The sequence below is a fragment of the Drosophila virilis genome, chromosome 4 (assembly GCF_030788295.1).
Source record: "Drosophila virilis strain 15010-1051.87 chromosome 4, Dvir_AGI_RSII-ME, whole genome shotgun sequence".
Classification (NCBI taxonomy): domain Eukaryota; kingdom Metazoa; phylum Arthropoda; class Insecta; order Diptera; family Drosophilidae; genus Drosophila; species Drosophila virilis.
In genome coordinates, this window is record NC_091546.1 from 11,504,048 (window position 1) to 11,530,004 (window position 25,957).

General features: G+C 39.9%; 2 protein-coding genes across 2 annotated transcripts in view; both read left to right on the top strand.

Moving 5' to 3' along the window:
• Window positions 1-474: 474 nt before the first annotated feature.
• LOC6627482 (trypsin-1) lies at window positions 475-1,930 on the top strand. The gene is made up of 3 exons (XM_002052096.3): window positions 475-725; window positions 804-1,195; window positions 1,255-1,930. Exons 1-3 carry the CDS (start codon window positions 515-517, stop codon window positions 1,606-1,608), a joined length of 957 nt encoding a protein of 318 aa, XP_002052132.1. The 5' UTR covers window positions 475-514; the 3' UTR covers window positions 1,609-1,930.
• Window positions 1,931-3,422: 1,492 nt separating this feature from the next.
• Window positions 3,423-25,957, top strand: part of LOC116651617 (uncharacterized) — a 46,069-nt gene continuing 23,534 nt past the window's right edge. Inside the window, exon 1 of the mRNA XM_070209087.1 lies at window positions 3,423-3,468. Coding sequence (XP_070065188.1) covers window positions 3,438-3,468 — 31 coding nt within the window. The 5' untranslated portion in view covers window positions 3,423-3,437. The remainder of the gene's footprint in view (window positions 3,469-25,957) is intronic.

A 25,957-nucleotide genomic window follows, 5' to 3' on the forward strand; every position in this document is an offset into this window, starting at 1 on the left:
TTCTGTATTATTATCTGAAAATCGTTTCTTATTGACTGCGTAGGAACAGAGGGAGTAATCGATTTTTTGAAATCAACTAAATCTGTGTGCCCTAGCACAGGAGGATCTATGTATCAAAATTTCTAGTCTCTGACATGGCTAGATCAACACATAACTTACCAATAATATCTCTCGCACACAACCATGCAGCCCAATTAATTTGGTAAAGGGTATAAAAACAATAACATCATAAAAGTTTATTTGTCATTTAGGTTCTGGCTACGAGCAACTCTCAAAGTGTTATGCAAATAAACCTGAAAGCAAACAAAGAAAGCGGAGAAAGAAAACGCGAATGAAAGAAAGATACAAGCCGCGATCTTCCAACTGTTTAAACAAGCAATAAAACATTCATATTTTTAATTTTATTAGTAAAAAAAAAATATAACAAAAATTAAAAGAGCTGCCGTTGCTGTATAAGTAGCACGCGCTGTTCAAACAGCGTCGTCACTTGCCACCCGAACCAACTTCAGTCAAGATGCGTTGTTATCTGGCTCTGGCAGCGCTGCTGCTGGGCTGCAGCCTGGCGCTGGCTCAATATGAATACTTGGCGCCACAGCAAACACTCAATCAACAGTTTGGCGATGTCGTAGATCTAGTGGAGCAGCCGGTGCTGCCACTCAACGATGTTCGAGCACGTCCTCCGCGCGGCAACCGCGGCGGCCAGTGCACCACGAAAACAAATTGCTGTGAGTAGCCGGAATTCATCCTGTCGTTATCTCATCGAGTTATAAGTCGCTCCCTTTATGTCCGTTCATTTCGCACAGTCTGCGGCACTCCGAATGTCAACCGCATTGTGGGCGGCCAGCAGGTGCGCACCAACAAATACCCATGGACCGCCCAGCTGGTCAAGGGTCGCTATTATGCGCGTCTCTTCTGTGGCGGCTCGCTGATCAACGATCGCTATGTCCTCACAGCTGCTCACTGTGTGCACGGCAACAGGGATCAGATTACCGTGCGGCTGCTGCAGCTGGACAGATCCTCGGGCGACCCTGGCATTGTGCGCAAGGTGGTGCAGACCACAATACATCCAAACTACGATCCCAACCGCATTGTCAACGATGTGGCGCTGCTGAAGCTTGAGGCACCCGTGCCACTTACTGGCAACATGCGTCCCGTTTGCCTTCCCGATGTCAATCACAACTTTGATGGCAAAACTGTAAGTTGGTAGCTGAGTCGATCGTATTGGCGCTTACCCCAAACTACTCTCTTGTTAAGGCTGTCGTGGCTGGGTGGGGTCTGGTTAAGGAAGGCGGCACCACCAGCAACTACCTGCAAGAGGTGAGCGTGCCCATCATCACTAACCAGCAGTGCCGCACCACCCGCTACAAGGACAAGATTCAAGAGGTTATGCTCTGCGCAGGCCTGGTCAAGTCTGGCGGCAAGGATGCCTGCCAGGGCGACAGCGGAGGTCCGCTGATTGTCAACGAGGGCCGCTACAAGCTCGCCGGCGTTGTGTCCTTTGGCTTTGGCTGTGCCCAGCCAAATGCGCCCGGCGTCTATGCCAGAGTTAGCAAATTTGTCGACTGGGTCAAGAAGAACACCGCCGATGGCTGCTACTGTCAGAGCTAAGATTTCACAGTCTACCATATTCTGTTGCCATCAAACTTCACTCATTTGACGAACACTTAAATTATTTTAAATTATTTCACAATCTTCTCATCTACGAATAATATATTAAAAAGCAAATTCTAAGAAATAATCCATATTTAAAGCAAGCCCGGCTGGCAATCCAGACGGACTGCTTATGAATTTGAAGATTAGCACTGATCTTTAAGAATATAGTAAAAAAAACTTACATTATGAAAGAAAAATTCAAATTTAAATTCCCTGAAGATTTTAAAATATGTCATATTTAAGAAAGAACAGTATATTTGTAAAAGACGTGAACATATTTTAAATTTTTTTCAATCTACACAAAAAACATGAACAAAATATTATCAAGAAATATTCACATTGAATAATAATCCCAGTTAAAATCCGAATACATATATACGCATGAAACTATGCCACATATGCAAAAGGCGAGCCTCGTTATAGGTAGGCATAATCGCACATATCCCTCGGGCTATTTTGGGGTTAGTTTTTATGGCTGTCAAATGGATATTATGGAAAACAGTTCGTACATAAATGATGCTTATCAAAGAGTGAGAGTAGCTTTCGGCTTGTGAAGTTGAATTATTGACCCACCCTCATATTTAGCGGGATGATTAATGCCTCAAAATTGTTGGGGTCTCTGATGGAAATCTGATGGCAGCGCAACGTTCACATCATAATCGTTGGATGGTTTCTCCATTTAGAGCGGCGTCTGCTGCTCCCAAGGAACACTGTCAATCAGCCGCAGCAGTCGCAGCATAATTTGTTTTGACTCATTTTCATGCACAGCTCATAAATTTACGGGGCACAAGGAGCAGCAGCAACAACTACCGCTGGCCTAGCTTCAGCCCTAGCTCCAGCCCCAGCTCCAGCCCCAGCCCCAAAGATCTTGATGATGATGATGCAGATGCATGTGGACAGGGGGAATTCTGCATAGGACGTTTCATTGATTTACTATGTGAACACTTTATGGCTGTTTAAGTTGTTAAATTGAATTAAGATGAAATAAATTCTCGAGCAATTTTTATGTTTGTTAATAAATTTTGCATGCTCCTGCGATAATTTGAGCGATCGGCTACCTCGGGCCCCGCTCGCCACATGAATTCAGTGCCTCTTTATGGCCACTAAAAATAATGCAAGCAAAAGCGCGCAGACAATCGAAATAAATAATTCATGCGTATGAGAATCGTAGCTGGATGCAACCCCACAGCCTGGCAACGCCGGGGTTTGATTTCTTGTTCTTTCATTTTATTTATTTATTTTTTATTTTTTATTTTGGCAGCGCCCAGGGGAGCAACTACAAATGGACTGCAGCTCGAGCTTCAGAGATATTGTGGCACTCGTGTGTTTGCATTTTAGATTTTTCACACCTCTAAACTGGCGGTGGTCTGTTCAAAGCAGCCGCCGGCAGTCACCAGTTTCCAGTGCCAGCCAACCTGTCCATGTACTTGGCACTCGGCAAGGAACTCAGCGATGTGGTGGTAAGGAGGGGGTGAGCGCAAGAGAGAGAAAGCTGCAGTCGGAGTTGTACTTAAAGTTGGAGTTTATCTAATGCCAATGCTGGGCCAACTGTCGGCGTTGTCCTCACCAAATTTGGCATTGGCTTTTCAAATGTCTGACCGCGAATTTGTCGTGACTTGTTAATGATACGTTTGCAGCAGGAGCAGCAGCCGCAGCTAAAGGAGGAGGAGCAACAGCAGCAGCAGCAGACGCACCAGTTGCATGGTCAAGTGCTCAAGTGTTGGCATGTCGCTTAAAAGCTACACGTTCGGGCCCGGACCCGGACACGGACGTAGCCGGTGCCTATGCCGGTGCCATCTTTGGCGAAGCATCTGGGTGAGTACTACTTAGGGCCAAGCCTATGTTAATCATGACTTGGTTCTTGCCTTCGAGGCTATCAGTTTTCATTGATTTGAATAGGTTTCTAGTCATGTTCTACGTCGTGGCCCTGGCAACAGTCGAAACCAAAACTAAGACGATTTTCAATTTACAAGTTGCAATAAATATTTCTTATTTTGTGCTGTGTTGTGTTATTTTCTTTTGCGACTCAGCAGTGGCAACAGTCGCCGTCAGCATCAACTTGTTCGCCGCACAATTTATGAGCTGTTCGAGCCTCAGCTACATGCACCGAATCTGGAATTGTGATAATTAAACTGCGGCAGTCCGCGCACCATCTGAGAGTGAAAACAAAATGATTTACCTTTCCCGCGAATGCCTACAGCACTTTGGCATTGTTCACTTTTATTTTTTTCTCTTTTTGATTCGCTTTTATATGATGAATCTTAAACTAGAAGCGCCTAGAGTATGTTCATTGCCCACCTTTAATGTTTGGAATCTCATCTCAGCAATAATAGGGAAATTTACAGACGAGAATTTCATACTAGGCAACAAGTTGAAAATCATTCAGAAAACTCTCCGATTTAAATGACACAGCTGTAAAACACGCTTTTATGCATTATTTGTAATTTATGACACATTTAGACTGAGACGTTAAAACACGTATTTAATCGTTCTTTATGATTGTATTAGACGTCGTATTTAGGAATATTCTAGTCTTAGTCATATATGCTTGTGCTAATATCTTCTTTTGATTAGGTTTCACTATGTCTTACGACTGTTTATATTTTTAAGCAAATTTCATATATAAGGTCACATAGCCAAAGTAACCTATGCTATTAATCTTTAAGCAAGGTTAGTAGCCATATCCTTATACGGGATTTTAACATTTTGCTAAAAAAAAACATCTCAGACTCCGTCTGTAATAGCAAGTGAGTCTTTCTGTTTCTATCTCTGTACTTAAGCCGTCGTCATTAAACTTTGCATAGGTGAGTCTTCGGTGCAGGCAGTACATATGCCGGATCTATATCATCGAAAGCTTTTTCTCGAAGTTCTGTTTCTGAAGTAGCAACTGATTTAGTAGTTAGTTAATTTGAAATTGGCACTATTGGTATGTGCCAATTTTTAAAAATAAGATAAATATTTAATCATACCTTAAAGGGCAACAAAATGTTATTTAAAATGTTCTTCATAATAAATCAAAAGTCATTGATCAATTCAATAAAACAAAAAGTCCGATCAATATAAAATAATATTCATTGCCAGTCTTGACCAAATCTCTAGACGAAGAAGAATTGCTTTCCATCCGGCAAGACTTTGTATAGCTAGCACACAGGCAGTCTCATCAAAAACAATCAAAAAAAAAAACATTTTTTCTTAATCTTTTTACCGATTAAGTATTTTAACTAAATAATTTCAAATTTACAGTAAAAAATACCCAACTAATGTTGTATTAATCTGGCCAAATAAGAAAACTGGATCTGTGTGAAAGCAAAGTTGCTTTTTTATATTCTTAGATAAATTTCTGTTTTAATGAGATTACGTTTGAGATTATTTTATAATACAAGATTTCGATATGCACAGTTGCATCGATTCGACAAATGTTTCTCATATTCGGCAACAAGAGTGCAGCAATTTTTGAGTAATTGATAGGAATCAGTTCAGCTCAAATTAAATTATTTTTTGCTACTTTGCTTGATCAAACCTTAAACACATTCCTTTTAATTTGTGAGTCTGCTGATTTTCGCTTGAGCTAGTTCAACCCTCAGATTTGATTAAATCTATTTTTGCATTCAACAGCAGCATTTAAATTTGGATTATTTAAAAAAAAAGTTGAGCTCCAATCTGTAGTACCTAATCTATGAATAAACCTGCCAGCTGACATCAGCTCCAACTGATACATATTTATTTAAAATGTATAGATGCATATATATTTTTTCTATAGGTATTTCGAGTATGGCTTTACGGTCACGTAGAATGGCGAGATATTTCCGAATTCATTTTTGCATAAATCAAACATTTTGCTTTATTTTCATTGTTTTTTTGTGTTTTTGTTTTTGTTTCTGATTGCACAACACGTTTGCGGCTTTAGTTTTCAGGGATCTTTGGCATATTTGCACGTTGCACAATTTATTTTAATTTCTTGCTGATCTTTTGCAAATAGGCTGGGCAGTACACGGGCCCCGTTGAGTGCGGTCATGTAGATAATCTCTCGCTCAGTTGGTTACGGGGGCTGTGCCCGGGCTGAGAATGGACCTCGTTTGGCTGCCTGCAAACTGCTCATTAGTTTATTAATTAAGTTGTGCCAGGCGCATTCAGGGTTCCCAGAGTTGGGACGTCTGCTGCTCGCAGATTTATTTCTGGCCATTATGAAAATTGTCTATGGCAGGGGGCAATGCCTGGCAGTCGCTTCTTAATATTATTATGCTAGTTGCGGCAGTTATTTTAAATTGTTTTGCCCGGCCTAATGATACCCTGCACACAGCAATGGGCCCAACGGCACTTAAATCGACAGTAGTTGCGCTTTAACGCCTGGCCCAGGGTCCGAATCCAGCTGCCCCACCTACCCCAGCTACCCCGGCGTCGCCAGTCACAGTGCGCTGCTAAGTGGAAGGTGTTGAGAAAATGCACAAAAATTAATCATTTTATAATTGCTAAATTGCCCGAAGCCTTTTGAATAGCGCAGATAAAAGCAAAAGCAGCCAAACCGAAAGTTAAGCAATTTTCCAAGTCCAAGAATTAAGCATTTGATGAGGCGCTAACTGGAAACGTAGGCGTCTTTAAGCCGGGCCAATAGATGAGCCTGTCCATATAAGCATAGCCCATGTATTTAAACTTATAGCAGGGCTGCTAATCAAAAAGAAAAACATATAGTCACGGCTTGATATAAAACCCTACCCTTAGGTTGGCAGGTTGGGCCCAGGTTTTTGGTTTAGGATTGTCAGAATTTTTAAAAAATATGAATCAATTTTTAATGAGTAATCGTTTGTCTTCTGCGTTGAAAAAATGCTTCGGGTTTAGGTTCGCCTGTTTTGTGGCCAACTGTTTTGGTTTTGGGGTTCGTTTTTTAGTTAAAACTAATTTGGAACTTTGCGCTCGACTCCGGTTTCGCAGCCCTGACTTTTAATATGTGAATCTGTGAATCATTCTACCTCGAAGCCAAAAGCAAAACTAACACAATATCAAATTTTTAGCCAAATGACGTCACTGGCAACTGGGAGCAGCCCCAGTGAACGCCCCAGAGATCAAATCGCACGACCTTGGCGCTGTGCAGCGCATAACAAGCGGCATTCTAGACGCTTACAGTATTCAGTTGAACCTGATGCCGCCAGCTCCTGCTGCCAGTTGCCAGTTGCCTGCTGCGTTGTCTACATTTTTTCTCGCTTTACTTTTAATTTTGCACGCGTTCCAGCGTTTTTTTCTGATGAGTTTGTTTAGTTTGAAATATGTTTTCTATACGTGCGTCATGTTTGGCCCCAGTCATAGGCTATGGGCACAGCTGCAGCAAGTAGGACAGCCCCAGGCTGCGCTCCTTGGCGGCTGGTACTATAATTAAAGGTATTGGTAGGCGTTACTATTGTCTCAGTTGCTGCTGACTGTGGCTGGCGGGACATCTCTCATCTCTGATTTGGCCTGACATTTTGCAGCCGCATTGCGTAAGTGTGCACGCAGAAAGAACCTTCAAGATTTGAGCTGTGAGCTGTGCGCGTACAGTTATGCAAGTTTCCTGTCTTCCAAATTCTTAAGAAATTGCGCCTTAGTTTGGGTTTCGGTCTAGCCATTAATTCTGCGACGGCGTCGGCGTCGGCTTCTGTGCTGGCCTGAAAGGCAGCGCGTCCAATTTGCCGCTGTCCGGCGGATGTTGGCCACAATTTGCTCTGTTGCTCTTCCAACGCCTTCGCCCAAAGCAGTTCGTTGCCGCTCTGCCCTGCTCTCTGAATTAATTAGCACTTTGGCTTCAAAATTAATTACACCAAATAACAAGTTACACTCCAAAGACCAACTCCAACTGCTTTGCTGTTTCGAAAGCAAAATTTACTGAGAATTTCTGCGATTTCGAATGCGGCTCTTTGCAAAGAATTCAATCCAAGGCGGACCTTTGTGTTCTGCCAATGATTAACATTTTAATTTGCTTATTATGCGCCACAGTTGCACAAAGGTCTTCATTTTGGGGAGGTGTTGGCCACTACTCAAATGTGGCACAAGGTGTTAACAGCTCTGTCTCCGGACTGAGAGCCCCGAAACTGGTTCAGTTGCGAGTAACCCCAAAAGCAATTTGAGGCCATTATTCGCGTTAATTGAATCTTTGTGTACTCGTTAGTACTTAAAATTAAGTGCCCATTTTTTCAAATTTAGGTGCGCATCTTTCAAAATGTGTCTGTAGAAAATAAAACACTTAAGCGGAAAATTGAATTCGAATATAAAATGTAAAAGAATCTGTGTTGTATAAAGATATCTCTTAAATAGCACAGTAGCTGAATAGAAAGAATCTATGGAGAAAATATTACAAGAGTTCTGTCCTACATAATTCTTATATAGTTTAACTACTTAATGGTTAAGTATTTATTAGTTCTTTAGAATATATTGTAGAATCATATCAAGAGGAACACCAGAATAGATATGCATCTGAGAGATATCACTGGTAAGGCCCCAAAGTGCAGCCATATTTTTGTAGAATTTATTTATGACATTCTAGTGCAGTTATCGCACACAAGATTATATAACCGCAAACGGCAGAGATTCCATGGCATGCACCAAAGACAGTCAACAAGTGTGTGCGGTAAGCCCTATAACAATGGCAGCTTGCCACAGTTTGAAACAATTCCGAAGACTTTAATTGTTTGTCTGTGCTGAAAAGTTCTAGCAAAGTAAGCAACTGAGCCCGACGAGCCCAATGAGCATCTGGTCCCAGTTCCAGGGGTAGAGAGTACCAAACAGTCAGAGAGCATGCGAAAACTCAAAGGTAAGGCCATGGAAATCAAATTGCAGAACTCGAGCGTTGAGAAAGCACCGTTAATGTGACCCGACGTGCGCGGCAATAGATAAAAATGCCCAACTAAGTAACAAACATTCTGGAGACAGTCGCACAGCCAGATAGATAGCTAGAAGAACGGCTGGACCGACGGACGGGCTGACAGTCAGACAGTCTCTTGTAGCGGGCGGTCCGACCGCAAGCGATGACCTCGTGCATAAAACTAAGTCAGGGCAGGCGAAAGACCAACAAACAAGCCAACTGCAACAATCAGCGGCTGAAAAATTACCAACAATATCTGACTGCGGCGGGAATGATGCGACGGGGGCTGTAAAGCGCACTGCAATCAGTCAATGGGTGAGCAGGAGGAGGCGTTGCACATGCGCCCAAGTCACAACAATAACAGAAACAACAAGTAAGGGTACTATTCTCGGGATTGTCCGACTACAAGATACCTAATACATACATGAATACCTAAAGACGCCACTTGTCCACTACCCACAGTTAACCCAAAATGGTGAATTATAATACTCTGGACTGTATACTATACTTTACATACTATATTTGGGGTATTAAGCTCTTCGTAGAAACATAGTAAAATTATTGAAGATTTAAAGAAAAATAGTTTTGGCCAAGCAAATAAGACGACCGAAGTTCTTTTATATTCCCCGCTTTTACATTCTCAGAGCTCGCAGCCCTTGTTCGAGAATATATATTCTTAGCTTATCAGGTTGGAAAAGCTTCTTTATGCCTGTTATGTACATTAAGCACAAAACACCCATTTTTAGCGTTTTCAATAGGCGCAGGGTATAACAATTGCTAAGCCATAGCCATTGACACAGCTGGGCAACAATTGTATTTTTTGTTTTTTTTTTGGCAAGCCCTGAGTGTTGAGCGAACCTTATAAGGCGAACGCAAGAAAGCACGATACTACGTAACCATACGGGTGTACTAGCTGCTCCATGTCATGGCAAACTGTGCAGTACAGTTAGCACCAGGGATTTATGACATGTGCCGTGACTTGTACTTGCCCAAGAGCCAACGGCAATCAGTGTGACCAGATCGCGCATATATTTGCATGTAATTTTATTGCTATTTTACGCGAATTTTTGACGAACTTTCGTGTTAACCCCCAAAAAAGAATGAAAAAAAATGTTACTGAACGAACTATTCAAACGCTCGATTTTCGCATTTTAAATCTATACCAGAATGATCTTTCAAAGCATTCTGCTGTATTTATGAACAATTCACAGACTATGTTAGATGATCAAATGAATGTGTATTACATGGGTATACATTTGTCGTTTGTTTTCTTTGTGTTTGCTTGTGTCATCTTGATGCAAACAAATTATTTTAAATATCCTTTATCTGCCGCATTTCCATATATTATAACAAAAATATATATATGTTCACATTTTTTATAAAATTGTGTTTGCAAATACGTTTCTGCCACACCCAGTGCCTAACCCAATGCCAATGGCATTGGCTGTGCCTAACCCAGACACGGACACAGCTCCAGAGTCAGACCCAGAGCCAGACCCAGGCTCAGACCCAGAACCGCAACGCAGATGCCGAGATGCGCGCAGCCAATGGCCCTGGCTGTCGTGTCAGTTGTCAACTTCGGCGCGGTCATCTGACACCTGACCACCGAAATGAAAATGCGTGTCGAATCTGTGCGCCCGTTCCCGAAGCCCCAGCGCGTCGTCTGCAATTTCAATCAAGCAGCTACAGGCTAAGGGTTGACCTGGACTTATTCCACTAGCAGCTAGAAGCTAGCAGCGGGTAGCTCGACTCTAGTAACTGGCTGTGTATTGTTTGCCGTTTTTTTATTATTCGCAATCTTATGGTTATCAAAATAAATGAAGTGTTGCCAGCAACAAGTTGCGCGTCGCGGAAGCTGCGTTACGTGCCTGCCACAGACGCTGCCCCAGACGCTGATTGCGTTCGCCCTTGTCCAAGAGCTGGGAATTGGGAATTACGAATTGGGAACTGAGGCTGAGACTGAGACTTGTTAAGGCTACCAGGCAAGCCAGGGAAAATTTTCAATATACAAATACATAGCTTCAGTGAGGTAGGCTGAGGGGTAGGTGAGGCAGATGAGGCGCACTTATTTAACAAACGTTCGCACAAATTGAATATTAAGCTGGCGCTGGTCGGCTGACCGACTGTCTGTCCGTCGGTCAGTCGGTCCGTCTGTCTGTCGGCGATGCAGGCACAGATAACATAGATCGAGATAAGCGCACCGGGCGCTTCCTGTGCGCCCAGTTGGTAGCTTTGGCAGTCTGTAGCATTTGTTTGCCACACGCAATCAATAGCTGCCCCAACTGGAGCTGCAGCACTTTGATCATCATTTCGCTTAATCGGCCCGCTGTGCACATGCAGATACGACTGCACAACATGGACATGTATCTGATTCTGCATGTGCATCTGCATCTGCTGTTGCTTCTGCTGCTGTTTATCTAGCTGCGATTGTCGTTGCTGCCTTGTAGCTGCCTTGCTTGGCCATGTTGTTAGTCATTTGTTATGAAATTTGTGCAGAACTCTGGCCAACAACTAAAAAGGGTCTGCACTGTCTCCATCGCCGTCGCAGTCTGGACTCTGGGCGGGCGGCCAATGTAAATCGTCTCGCCAGACTCTGTGCATATGCATGAGCCAGTGCCTCCTCGAGTCTGTGGCCGGGTGTGCTGATGCTGCTGCTGTGTGGCATTTCAACTGGCCAGCAAGTTGCCATGTGCGGAATTCTTAACACGTGTCAGTGGCGCATTTGTCTTCTACAGCTGCCTAGTTGGCCAGTTGGCATCGACTGCCATTTGGCGGAAGCTATGAGCGACTAACGAATTCCTGGACTTCGCCATGTGGGTAAGCACTGTGGCATTTTCAGAAAACTGTAATCAACATATGCTTATTGCAAACAAAACCAAAGGAAAATTCAATTTTCAGCGTTTTATCCCGCTGCTTCTTAATATATGAATTCGCAAAATGTAAGAAAAAAATTACTGTGCTGAGTTGCCCATTTACATTTTTTCCGATTATCCCTTTCGAATCAGTATTGATTTTACCCATTTAATGGAAAGTCGCTATATGAAGTGAATAATTTACTTTCGCTTAGGCTAAGACGGGGAGACTTACTTAATCATATATCTTATATAACAGAATGTGGAATTCATATTCTATTTTGATTCATTTTTTATTTGAAGTGTGCCTATTTTCATTCTTGCACAATTATAAATTAAGCTTTAATTACTCTGTGCTTTATCAAAGCCTCAAATGCAACCTGTAATTTTTCAACATTCCACCATCAACATATATTCAAAATTGGCGCATAACCAACAAAGCATTTTGCGCGCAGCCAACATTGCGTTTGTCGAAAGCTACTTTGTAAGCGTGGCACAGCCAAGTGTGTAGTGTAGCGCAAGTTTGAGTTTCTTACAGTTGGAAGTTGGGATTGGTTGTTGTCTATGCTAAAGCGCAAATGGTGCTGACTTATCGATTAAGACTTATCGAATTTCCGTTTTGTCTGTTGCTAAATTAATAACTGCATTTTTTAATTAATGAATGAAAATATATAAGCAGGTAAATGAAAAATGCGATAATTAAGCAAAAAAAATATAAATATTCGCTGGCTATATTCAAATATTGGACTGTGACCTTTCAAACTAAACAATAAGCTAAGAAATAGGCAAGACATAGGCATATTAATAGGTTTTGTTGTTGACAAGTTATATACAGGTGTATATAATAGAAACACTAAATTAAAGTCATGGCCATGATGAAAACAAGAAGATTTATTATACAGTAACGAAACGTATGCTACCATAAAACAGTCATAAATTCGCACACTAAACGCGTCGCTCGCGCATAGGCGGACAGACAAGCTTAACCGCATAGAGCGAGCTGAGTCCAGACACTTAATTATAAGCATAAAGGTGCATGAATTACAACTACAACAATAACAACAATAACCACTATGATAGCAACAACAATAACTGCAAGCAGCCAGAAGAACATGAACAGCAAAGGCAATAAATGTCAAAAGGAAGAGAGGGCTTGGTGTGGCAGGGGAACAAACGGGACTGCCAACTGGCAGCTAAATGTCCGCCATTTTGTGTTGATGTCTCTGCGTCGCTTTAATGCGGCTGAGAGAAAGAATTTATACAAATTAGCGGTGAAATAAATTACGCGAAGGCAATGGCAAATGAAATTAGGCCGCCTACATGCGGACGGAACGAAAGATGTCGAGGTGAAAACGTAAAGTAAATAAAGCACGTAAAGAAAACAACAACAGCAAATATCCGATGATTAAATACCCTTTATACTGAAAGAGTTAGTTTCATATGAGACTTTTATCAGATGCCCTGCTTTCAGTCTTACATTGTGATGTATGTAGAGTAGAAACTCTCTCGGCCAGCTGTCCGCCCAAATAATTATCATGTTCATAATTTTAACATACACTTTAACCAACTCTCGCACTCTATTTGATTTGCATGCCTGCTTGACACAAGTGTTTCTTCTGCTTTTCTGCTTTTTCCCCCAGCAATGTACTTATTTAATTACACAAATTTATTGAATAATGTTTGTATACAGAAATGGAAATCAACTTCAAAGTTTTTGTTGCACAACATTTCAATAGGCTTGCCGTCGTATACAGATAGTGGGAGAGAGAGAGAGAGATAAAACATTCACATTGATTCAACAATGATAACAGTATTACAAGAAAATCACACAACATTTTATCGTCCCTGTCAAAGTAGAGTATATTCAAAAACAGGGAACTGTAAATTGCATAGAGCGTCGCGTGTGACCCACGAGGAAAGAGCCGCATAATGAAACATTCTGTGGCCGTGAAGTGGGCGGGCGGAGTCTTTCGCACCTGACTGTCTGGCGGGATTAAAGGCATGCGGGAACGCAAAAAGCGCATTCATGACACCAACTCGTAACAGTGTCATTTGGCTGAGAGAGCTGCGGAGAACGGGTGCAGCAGGTGGCAAATATCAAACGTCAGCGAAAAACTGAACATGACACTTTTTGTGAGTGCCCCGGCACTTGGGGTAGCAGCGACTAAACTGACATTTCAAATTGCCTGAATGGCAACCAAATCACATGCTAATTTGAGGGTGGGCGCAGGGGCAGAGGCAACTAGCTAATCATGCCAATGCCACTAAAATGTCAGAGCATACGCAATGAGAATTGACGCTAATGAGCCAGCATAAGCCGCACGTCAACCGAATGATTGTAGAGCGTGTAGTGCTCCAGCCCGCAATCACCCGCTTGCACCCACTGCCCGTATGGTAATTAAAATATTTAAGCATTATTGACATAACGCTCAGGCAGCTTGCATGGCTGCTCAATATTTGACAAATTTTTTCCATAATTTTCACTGCTGACAAATTAAGCCGCTTGGCCTTTTTCTATAGGCAATCACACCCCACTAGCCGCACGTCCCTTCGGGTGCGGGCCATTGTTAATCCTCTTTGAGGAGTTCCCCAAAAGTTTAATGAAGTCCATCAGAATGAGTTTATGAAAGCGCACAGAGCGCACAACTGGAGCGGCAAATGAGCGTAAGTTTCTGCGAAGGTAAACCTGCGGTTTTATTATTTGCAACTTAAGAATTCTTTATAGGACTTACTTTGGGCTGGACTTGCGCAACAGTCGCATAGATAATGCTCTTCAAGTTCATTACACAAATCGTCTTCTTGAGACGGGTCATTGGCATGCCAAATGTTAAGTTCGATTATTCATACGCCCCGTTGCCGGCTGCCAAGTGCGGCTGAGTCCATGACGACCACTCAAATAAAGGCTCATTACAAGCGGTCCTCCATTTTTATTATTGCATACATCTGGGGACACGCCTTGCCTCCTCCTCCTTCTCCTCCTTCTCGTTCTTCATCTTTTGCGCTATATCCTGTGCTTATTTGTGTTTCGATATATTTGCCGACAATTTGTTCGGCCAACAAATAAGTTTATTGACGTCTTGCCTTTGTTTAACCAACGCTCGTCGTTTGGCCAAGCAATAAACTCGTTTACCCTCTGGCCAATATCCACAATCCCTAACTACTATTCGTCAATGTCGGCGTATTGGCATCTTTTGAATATTTTATAGATGTTGTCTATTTCCAAATGTGGATAAAGCAGGCCGAGAATTGAGATCAACTCCTACCAATGCAAAATTAATCCCATACGAGTTATTTGACGGTTTACCTAAAGAGTTTTTTACTCTGAAGCCGTTGATAAAATGGATATAATGACTATGTGTATATGTATGTAACAGGCCGTGAAAGTCATCTCCGGCTCAGTTCCAGGACTCGATCTCAAAGACTCAGCAATGTGTCTACGGAGCTCATATTTTCCTCTTTCAGCATTGATAAAAGTCAATATCACAATCCTGTTCATTGAACGGTGGATATGGACATGTAAGACCTGAGGTTGCCACATTTGGTCCCTACATTTTCTTATAGGTCCTCTCCGCTTACCACAGATTACTAATCTAAATTTACAGTATAACTTGGAAGATTTAACAATAAACAACGCAGTTGTTCAAGAAAGCATTTCCAAAGTGAGGTCATGTGTCTGTGCGTATATTTACATAATAAGAGCCAATCCTCGTAAAAATCGGATGAGATTTGACCGAGTTATGGCGGTGGTAAGTTTTGACCCATGTCTACATACGATTCTTGGGGTAAGATTTGGACATGAATTTCGACTATAAAATCGGTGACCAGATTTAAATGCCAGATTATTCTAGAGGTAAAACCATTCAGAAAAATACAAACTTCGTGAGAATCGGATGAGATTTGACCGAGTTATGGAGGTGGTAAGTTTTGACCCATGTCTACATACGATTCTTGGGGTAAGATTTGGACATGAATTTCGACTATAAAATCGGTGACCAGATTTAAATGCCAGATTATTCTAGAGGTAAAACCATTCAGAAAAATACAAACCTCGTAAAAATCGGATGAAATTTGACCGAGTTATGGGGTGGTAAGTTTTGACCCATGTCTACATACGATTCTTGGGGTAAGATTTGGACATGAATTTCGACTACAAAATCGGTGACCAGATTTAAATGCCAGATTATTCTAGAGGTAAAACCATTCAGAAAAATACAAACTTCGTGAGAATCGGATGAGATTTGACCGAGTTATGGAGGTGGTAAGTTTTGACCCATGTTTATATACGAATCTTGGGGTAAGATTTGGACATGATTTTCGACTATAAAATCGGTGTTCAGATTTTAATGCCAGATTATTCTAGAGGTAAAACCATTCAGAAAAATACAAACCTCGAAAAAATCGGATGAAATTTGACCGAGTTATGGGGTGGTGAGTTTTGACCCATGTTTATATACGAATCTTGGGGTAAGATTTGGACATGAATTTCGACTACAAAATCGGTGTTCAGATTTTAATGCCAGATTATTTTAGAGGTAAAACCATTCAGAAAAATACAAACCTCGTAAAAATCGGATGAGATTTGACCGAGTTATGGAGGTGGTAAGTTTTGACCCATGTCTACATACGATTCTTGGGGTAAGATTTGGACATGAATTTCGACTATAAAATCGGTGACCAGATTTAAATGCCAGATTATTCTAGAGGTAAAACCATTCAGAAAAATACAAACTTCGTGAGAATCGGATGAGATTTGACCGAGTTATGGAGGTGGTAAGTTTTGACCCATGTCTACATACGATTCTTGGGGTAAGATTTGGACATGAATTTCGACTATAAAATCGGTGACCAGATTTAAATGCCAGATTATTCTAGAGGTAAAACCATTCAGAAAAATACAAACTTCGTGAGAATCGGATGAGATTTGACCGAGTTATGGAGGTGGTAAGTTTTGACCCATGTCTACATACGATTCTTGGGGTAAGATTTGGACATGAATTTCGACTATAAAATCGGTGACCAGATTTAAATGCCAGATTATTCTAGAGGTAAAACCATTCAGAAAAATACAAACCTCGTAAAAATCGGATGAAATTTGACCGAGTTATGGGGTGGTAAGTTTTGACCCATGTCTACATACGATTCTTGGGGTAAGATTTGGACATGAATTTCGACTACAAAATCGGTGACCAGATTTAAATGCCAGATTATTCTAGAGGTAAAACCATTCAGAAAAATACAAACTTCGTGAGAATCGGATGAGATTTGACCGAGTTATGGAGGTGGTAAGTTTTGACCCATGTTTATATACGAATCTTGGGGTAAGATTTGGACATGATTTTCGACTATAAAATCGGTGTTCAGATTTTAATGCCAGATTATTCTAGAGGTAAAACCATTCAGAAAAATACAAACCTCGAAAAAATCGGATGAAATTTGACCGAGTTATGGGGTGGTGAGTTTTGACCCATGTTTATATACGAATCTTGGGGTAAGATTTGGACATGAATTTCGACTACAAAATCGGTGTTCAGATTTTAATGCCAGATTATTTTAGAGGTAAAACCATTCAGAAAAATACAAACTTCGTGAGAATAGGATGAGATTTGACCGAGTTATGGGGTGGTAAGTTTTGACCCATGTCTACATACGATGCTTGGGGTAAGATTTGGACATGAATTTCGACTACCAAATCGGTGTTCAGATTTTAATGCTACATTATTCTAGAGGTTAAACCATTCAGAAAAATACAAACCTCGTAAAATTCGGATGAAATTTGACCGAGTTATGGGGTGGTGAGTTTTGACCCATGTCTACATACGAATCTTGGGGTAAGATTCGGACATGAATTTCGACTACCAAATCGGTGTTCAGATTTTAATGCTAGATTATTCTTGAGGTGAAACCATTCAGAAAAATACAAATTTCGTGAGAATCGGATGAGATTTGACCGAGTTATGGGGGTGGTAAGTTTTGACCCATGTCTCATACGAATCTTGGGCTAAGATTCGGACATGAATTTCGACTACCAAATCGGTGTTCAGATTTTAATGCTAGATTATTCTTGAGGTAAAACCATTCAGAAAAATACAAACTTCGTGAGAATAGGATGAGATTTGACCGAGTTATGGGGTGGTAAGTTTTGACCCATGTCTACATACGATGCTTGGGGTAAGATTTGGACATGAATTTCGACTACCAAATCGGTGTTCAGATTTTAATGCTACATTATTCTAGAGGTTAAACCATTCAGAAAAATACAAACCTCGTAAAATTCGGATGAAATTTGACCGAGTTATGGGGTGGTGAGTTTTGACCCATGTCTACATACGAATCTTGGGGTAAGATTCGGACATGAATTTCGACTACCAAATCGGTGTTCAGATTTTAATGCTAGATTATTCTTGAGGTGAAACCATTCAGAAAAATACAAATTTCGTGAGAATCGGATGAGATTTGACCGAGTTATGGGGGTGGTAAGTTTTGACCCATGTCTCATACGAATCTTGGGCTAAGATTCGGACATGAATTTCGACTACCAAATCGGTGTTCAGATTTTAATGCTAGATTATTCTTGAGGTAAAACCATTCAGAAAAATACAAACTTCGTGAGAATAGGATGAGATTTGACCGAGTTATGGGGTGGTAAGTTTTGACCCATGTCTACATACGATGCTTGGGGTAAGATTTGGACATGAATTTCGACTACAAAATCGGTGTCCAGATTTAAATGCCAGATTATTATAGAGGTAAAGCCATTCAGAAAAATAAAAACCTCGTAAAAATCGGATGAAATTTGGCCGAGTTATGGGGTGGTGAGTTTTGACCCATGTTTATATACGAATCTTGGGGTAAGATTTGGACATGAATTTCGACTACAAAATCGGTGTTCAGATTTTAATGCCAGATTATTCTAGAGGTTAAACCATTCAGAAAAATACAAGCTTCGTGAGAATCGGATGAGATTTGACCGAGTTATGGGGGTGGTAAGTTTTGACCCATGTCTCATACGAATCTTGGGCTAAGATTCGGACATGAATTTCGACTACCAAATCGGTGTTCAGATTTTAATGCTAGATTATTCTTGAGGTAAAACCATTCAGAAAAATACAAACTTCGTGAGAATAGGATGAGATTTGACCGAGTTATGGGGTGGTAAGTTTTGACCCATGTCTACATACGATGCTTGGGGTAAGATTTGGACATGATTTTCGACTATAAAATCGGTGTTCAGATTTTAATGCCAGATTATTCTAGAGGTAAAACCATTCAGAAAAATACAAACCTCGAAAAAATCGGATGAAATTTGACCGAGTTATGGGGTGGTGAGTTTTGACCCATGTTTATATACGAATCTTGGGGTAAGATTTGGACATGATTTTCGACTATAAAATCGGTGTTCAGATTTTAATGCCAGATTATTCTAGAGGTAAAACCATTCAGAAAAATACAAACTTCGTGAGAATAGGATGAGATTTGACCGAGTTATGGGGTGGTAAGTTTTGACCCATGTCTACATACGATGCTTGGGGTAAGATTTGGACATGAATTTCGACTACCAAATCGGTGTTCAGATTTTAATGCCAGATTATTCTAGAGGTAAAACCATTCAGAAAAATACAAACCTCGAAAAAATCGGATGAAATTTGACCGAGTTATGGGGTGGTGAGTTTTGACCCATGTTTATATACGAATCTTGGGGTAAGATTTGGACATGATTTTCGACTATAAAATCGGTGTTCAGATTTTAATGCCAGATTATTCTAGAGGTAAAACCATTCAGAAAAATACAAACTTCGTGAGAATCGGATGAGATTTGACCGAGTTATGGAGGTGGTAAGTTTTGACCCATGTCTACATACGATTCTTGGGGTAAGATTTGGACATGAATTTCGACTATAAAATCGGTGACCAGATTTAAATGCCAGATTATTCTAGAGGTAAAACCATTCAGAAAAATACAAACCTCGTAAAAATCGGATGAAATTTGACCGAGTTATGGGGTGGTAAGTTTTGACCCATGTCTACATACGATTCTTGGGGTAAGATTTGGACATGAATTTCGACTACAAAATCGGTGACCAGATTTAAATGCCAGATTATTCTAGAGGTAAAACCATTCAGAAAAATACAAACTTCGTGAGAATCGGATGAGATTTGACCGAGTTATGGAGGTGGTAAGTTTTGACCCATGTTTATATACGAATCTTGGGGTAAGATTTGGACATGATTTTCGACTATAAAATCGGTGTTCAGATTTTAATGCCAGATTATTCTAGAGGTAAAACCATTCAGAAAAATACAAACCTCGAAAAAATCGGATGAAATTTGACCGAGTTATGGGGTGGTGAGTTTTGACCCATGTTTATATACGAATCTTGGGGTAAGATTTGGACATGAATTTCGACTACAAAATCGGTGTTCAGATTTTAATGCCAGATTATTTTAGAGGTAAAACCATTCAGAAAAATACAAACTTCGTGAGAATAGGATGAGATTTGACCGAGTTATGGGGTGGTAAGTTTTGACCCATGTCTACATACGATGCTTGGGGTAAGATTTGGACATGAATTTCGACTACCAAATCGGTGTTCAGATTTTAATGCTACATTATTCTAGAGGTTAAACCATTCAGAAAAATACAAACCTCGTAAAATTCGGATGAAATTTGACCGAGTTATGGGGTGGTGAGTTTTGACCCATGTCTACATACGAATCTTGGGGTAAGATTCGGACATGAATTTCGACTACCAAATCGGTGTTCAGATTTTAATGCTAGATTATTCTTGAGGTGAAACCATTCAGAAAAATACAAATTTCGTGAGAATCGGATGAGATTTGACCGAGTTATGGGGGTGGTAAGTTTTGACCCATGTCTCATACGAATCTTGGGCTAAGATTCGGACATGAATTTCGACTACCAAATCGGTGTTCAGATTTTAATGCTAGATTATTCTTGAGGTAAAACCATTCAGAAAAATACAAACTTCGTGAGAATAGGATGAGATTTGACCGAGTTATGGGGTGGTAAGTTTTGACCCATGTCTACATACGATGCTTGGGGTAAGATTTGGACATGAATTTCGACTACAAAATCGGTGTCCAGATTTAAATGCCAGATTATTATAGAGGTAAAGCCATTCAGAAAAATAAAAACCTCGTAAAAATCGGATGAAATTTGGCCGAGTTATGGGGTGGTGAGTTTTGACCCATGTTTATATACGAATCTTGGGGTAAGATTTGGACATGAATTTCGACTACAAAATCGGTGTTCAGATTTTAATGCCAGATTATTCTAGAGGTTAAACCATTCAGAAAAATACAAGCTTCGTGAGAATCGGATGAGATTTGACCGAGTTATGGGGGTGGTAAGTTTTGACCCATGTCTCATACGAATCTTGGGCTAAGATTCGGACATGAATTTCGACTACCAAATCGGTGTTCAGATTTTAATGCTAGATTATTCTTGAGGTAAAACCATTCAGAAAAATACAAACTTCGTGAGAATAGGATGAGATTTGACCGAGTTATGGGGTGGTAAGTTTTGACCCATGTCTACATACGATGCTTGGGGTAAGATTTGGACATGATTTTCGACTATAAAATCGGTGTTCAGATTTTAATGCCAGATTATTCTAGAGGTAAAACCATTCAGAAAAATACAAACCTCGAAAAAATCGGATGAAATTTGACCGAGTTATGGGGTGGTGAGTTTTGACCCATGTTTATATACGAATCTTGGGGTAAGATTTGGACATGATTTTCGACTATAAAATCGGTGTTCAGATTTTAATGCCAGATTATTCTAGAGGTAAAACCATTCAGAAAAATACAAACCTCGAAAAAATCGGATGAAATTTGACCGAGTTATGGGGTGGTGAGTTTTGACCCATGTTTATATACGAATCTTGGGGTAAGATTTGGACATGAATTTCGACTACAAAATCGGTGTTCAGATTTTAATGCCAGATTATTTTAGACGTAAAACCATTCAGAAAAATACAAACCTCGTATAAATCGGATGAGATTTGACCGAGTTATGGAAGTGGTAAGTTTTGACCCATGTCTACATACGATTCTTGGGGAAAGATTTGGACATGAATTTCGACTACAAAATCGGTGTACAGATTTAAATGCCAGATTATTCTAGAGGTAAAACCATTCAGAAAAATACAAACTTCGTGAGAATCGGATGAGATTTGACCGAGTTATGGGGGTGGTAAGTTTTGACCCATGTCTACATACGATTCTTGGGGTAAGATTTGGACATGAATTTCGACTTTAAAATCGGTGTTCAGATTTTAATGCCAGATTATTCTAGAGGTAAAACCATTCAGAAAAATACAAACTTCGTGAGAATAGGATGAGATTTGACCGAGTTATGGGGTGGTAAGTTTTGACCCATGTCTACATACGATGCTTGGGGTAAGATTTGGACATGAATTTCGACTATAAAATCGGTGTTCAGATTTTAATGCCAGATTATTCTAGAGGTAAGACCATTCAGAAAAATACAAACCTCGAAAAAATCGGATGAAATTTGACCGAGTTATGGGGTGGTGAGTTTTGACCCATGTTTATATACGAATCTTGGGGTAAGATTTGGACATGAATTTCGACTACAAAATCGGTGTTCAGATTTTAATGCCAGATTATTTTAGAGGTAAAACCATTCAGAAAAATACAAACCTCGTAAAAATCGGATGAAATTTGACCGAGTTATGGGGTGGTGAGTTTTGACCCATGTTTATATACGAATCTTGGGGTAAGATTCGGACATGAATTTCGACTACCAAATCGGTGTTCAGATTTTAATGCTAGATTATTCTTGAGGTAAAACCATTCAGAAAAATACAAATTTCGTGAGAATAAGATGAGATTTGACCGAGTTATGGGGTGGTAAGTTTTGACCCATGTCTACGTACGAATCTTGGGCTAAGATTCGGACATGAATTTCGACTACCAAATCGGTGTTCAGATTTTAATGCTAGATTATTCTTGAGGTAAAACCATTCAGAAAAATACAAACTTCGTGAGAATAGGATGAGATTTGACCGAGTTATGGGGTGGTAAGTTTTGACCCATGTCTACATACGATGCTTGGGGTAAGATTTGGACATGATTTTCGACTATAAAATCGGTGTTCAGATTTTAATGCCAGATTATTCTAGAGGTAAAACCATTCAGAAAAATACAAACCTCGAAAAAATCGGATGAAATTTGACCGAGTTATGGGGTGGTGAGTTTTGACCCATGTTTATATACGAATCTTGGGGTAAGATTTGGACATGATTTTCGACTATAAAATCGGTGTTCAGATTTTAATGCCAGATTATTCTAGAGGTAAAACCATTCAGAAAAATACAAACCTCGAAAAAATCGGATGGAATTTGACCGAGTTATGGGGTGGTGAGTTTTGACCCATGTTTATATACGAATCTTGGGGTAAGATTTGGACATGAATTTCGACTACAAAATCGGTGTTCAGATTTTAATGCCAGATTATTTTAGAGGTAAAACCATTCAGAAAAATACAAACCTCGTAAAAATCGGATGAAATTTGACCGAGTTATGGGGTGGTGAGTTTTGACCCATGTTTATATACGAATCTTGGGGTAAGATTCGGACATGAATTTCGACTACCAAATCGGTGTTCAGATTTTAATGCTAGATTATTCTTGAGGTAAAACCATTCAGAAAAATACAAATTTCGTGAGAATAGGATGAGATTTGACCGAGTTATGGGGTGGTAAGTTTTGACCCATGTCTACGTACGAATCTTGGGCTAAGATTCGGACATGAATTTCGACTACCAAATCGGTGTTCAGATTTTAATGCTAGATTATTCTTGAGGTAAAACCATTCAGAAAAATACAAACTTCGTGAGAATCGGATGAGATTTGACCGAGTTATGGGGGTGGTAAGTTTTGACCCATGTCTACATACGATTCTTGGGGTAAGATTTGGACATGAATTTCGACTTTAAAATCGGTGTTCAGATTTTAATGCCAGATTATTCTAGAGGTAAAACCATTCAGAAAAATACAAACTTCGTGAGAATAGGATGAGATTTGACCGAGTTATGGGGTGGTAAGTTTTGACCCATGTCTACATACGATGCTTGGGGTAAGATTTGGACATGAATTTCGACTATAAAATCGGTGTTCAGATTTTAATGCCAGATTATTCTAGAGGTAAAACCATTCAGAAAAATACAAACCTCGAAAAAATCGGATGAAATTTGACCGAGTTATGGGGTGGTGAGTTTTGACCCATGTTTATATACGAATCTTGGGGTAAGATTTGGACATGATTTTCGACTATAAAATCGGTGTTCAGATTTTAATGCCAGATTATTCTAGAGGTAAAACCATTCAGAAAAATACAAACCTCGAAAAAATCGGATGAAATTTGACCGAGTTATGGGGTGGTGAGTTTTGACCCATGTTTATATACGAATCTTGGGGTAAGATTTGGACATGAATTTCGACTACAAAATCGGTGTTCAGATTTTAATGCCAGATTATTTTAGACGTAAAACCATTCAGAAAAATACAAACCTCGTATAAATCGGATGAGATTTGACCGAGTTATGGAGGTGGTAAGTTTTGACCCATGTCTACATACGATTCTTGGGGAAAGATTTGGACATGAATTTCGACTACAAAATCGGTGTACAGATTTAAATGCCAGATTATTCTAGAGGTAAAACCATTCAGAAAAATACAAACTTCGTGAGAATCGGATGAGATTTGACCGAGTTATGGGGGTGGTAAGTTTTGACCCATGTCTACATACGATTCTTGGGGTAAGATTTGGACATGAATTTCGACTTTAAAATCGGTGTTCAGATTTTAATGCCAGATTATTCTAGAGGTAAAACCATTCAGAAAAATACAAACTTCGTGAGAATAGGATGAGATTTGACCGAGTTATGGGGTGGTAAGTTTTGACCCATGTCTACATACGATGCTTGGGGTAAGATTTGGACATGAATTTCGACTATAAAATCGGTGTTCAGATTTTAATGCCAGATTATTCTAGAGGTAAAACCATTCAGAAAAATACAAACCTCGAAAAAATCGGATGAAATTTGACCGAGTTATGGGGTGGTGAGTTTTGACCCATGTTTATATACGAATCTTGGGGTAAGATTTGGACATGAATTTCGACTACAAAATCGGTGTTCAGATTTTAATGCCAGATTATTTTAGAGGTAAAACCATTCAGAAAAATACAAACCTCGTAAAAATCGGATGAAATTTGACCGAGTTATGGGGTGGTGAGTTTTGACCCATGTTTATATACGAATCTTGGGGTAAGATTCGGACATGAATTTCGACTACCAAATCGGTGTTCAGATTTTAATGCTAGATTATTCTTGAGGTAAAACCATTCAGAAAAATAAAAATTTCGTGAGAATCGGATGAGATTTGACCGAGTTATGGGGGTGGTAAGTTTTGACCCATGTCTACATACGATTCTTGGGGTAAGATTTGGACATGAATTTCGACTTTAAAATCGGTGTTCAGATTTTAATGCCAGATTATTCTAGAGGTAAAACCATTCAGAAAAATACAAACTTCGTGAGAATAGGATGAGATTTGACCGAGTTATGGGGTGGTAAGTTTTGACCCATGTCTACATACGATGCTTGGGGTAAGATTTGGACATGAATTTCGACTATAAAATCGGTGTTCAGATTTTAATGCCAGATTATTCTAGAGGTAAAACCATTCAGAAAAATACAAACCTCGAAAAAATCGGATGAAATTTGACCGAGTTATGGGGTGGTGAGTTTTGACCCATGTTTATATACGAATCTTGGGGTAAGATTTGGACATGAATTTCGACTACAAAATCGGTGTTCAGATTTTAATGCCAGATTATTTTAGAGGTAAAACCATTCAGAAAAATACAAACCTCGTAAAAATCGGATGAAATTTGACCGAGTTATGGGGTGGTGAGTTTTGACCCATGTTTATATACGAATCTTGGGGTAAGATTCGGACATGAATTTCGACTACCAAATCGGTGTTCAGATTTTAATGCTAGATTATTCTTGAGGTAAAACCATTCAGAAAAATACAAATTTCGTGAGAATAGGATGAGATTTGACCGAGTTATGGGGTGGTAAGTTTTGACCCATGTCTACGTACGAATCTTGGGCTAAGATTCGGACATGAATTTCGACTACCAAATCGGTGTTCAGATTTTAATGCTAGATTATTCTTGAGGTAAAACCATTCAGAAAAATACAAACTTCGTGAGAATAGGATGAGATTTGACCGAGTTATGGGGTGGTAAGTTTTGACCCATGTCTACATACGATGCTTGGGGTAAGATTTGGACATGATTTTCGACTATAAAATCGGTGTTCAGATTTTAATGCCAGATTATTCTAGAGGTAAAACCATTCAGAAAAATACAAACCTCGAAAAAATCGGATGAAATTTGACCGAGTTATGGGGTGGTAAGTTTTGACCCATGTTTATATACGAATCTTGGGGTAAGATTTGGACATGAATTTCGACTACAAAATCGGTGTTCAGATTTTAATGCCAGATTATTCTAGAGGTTAAACCATTCAGAAAAATACAAGCTTCGTGAGAATCGGATGAGATTT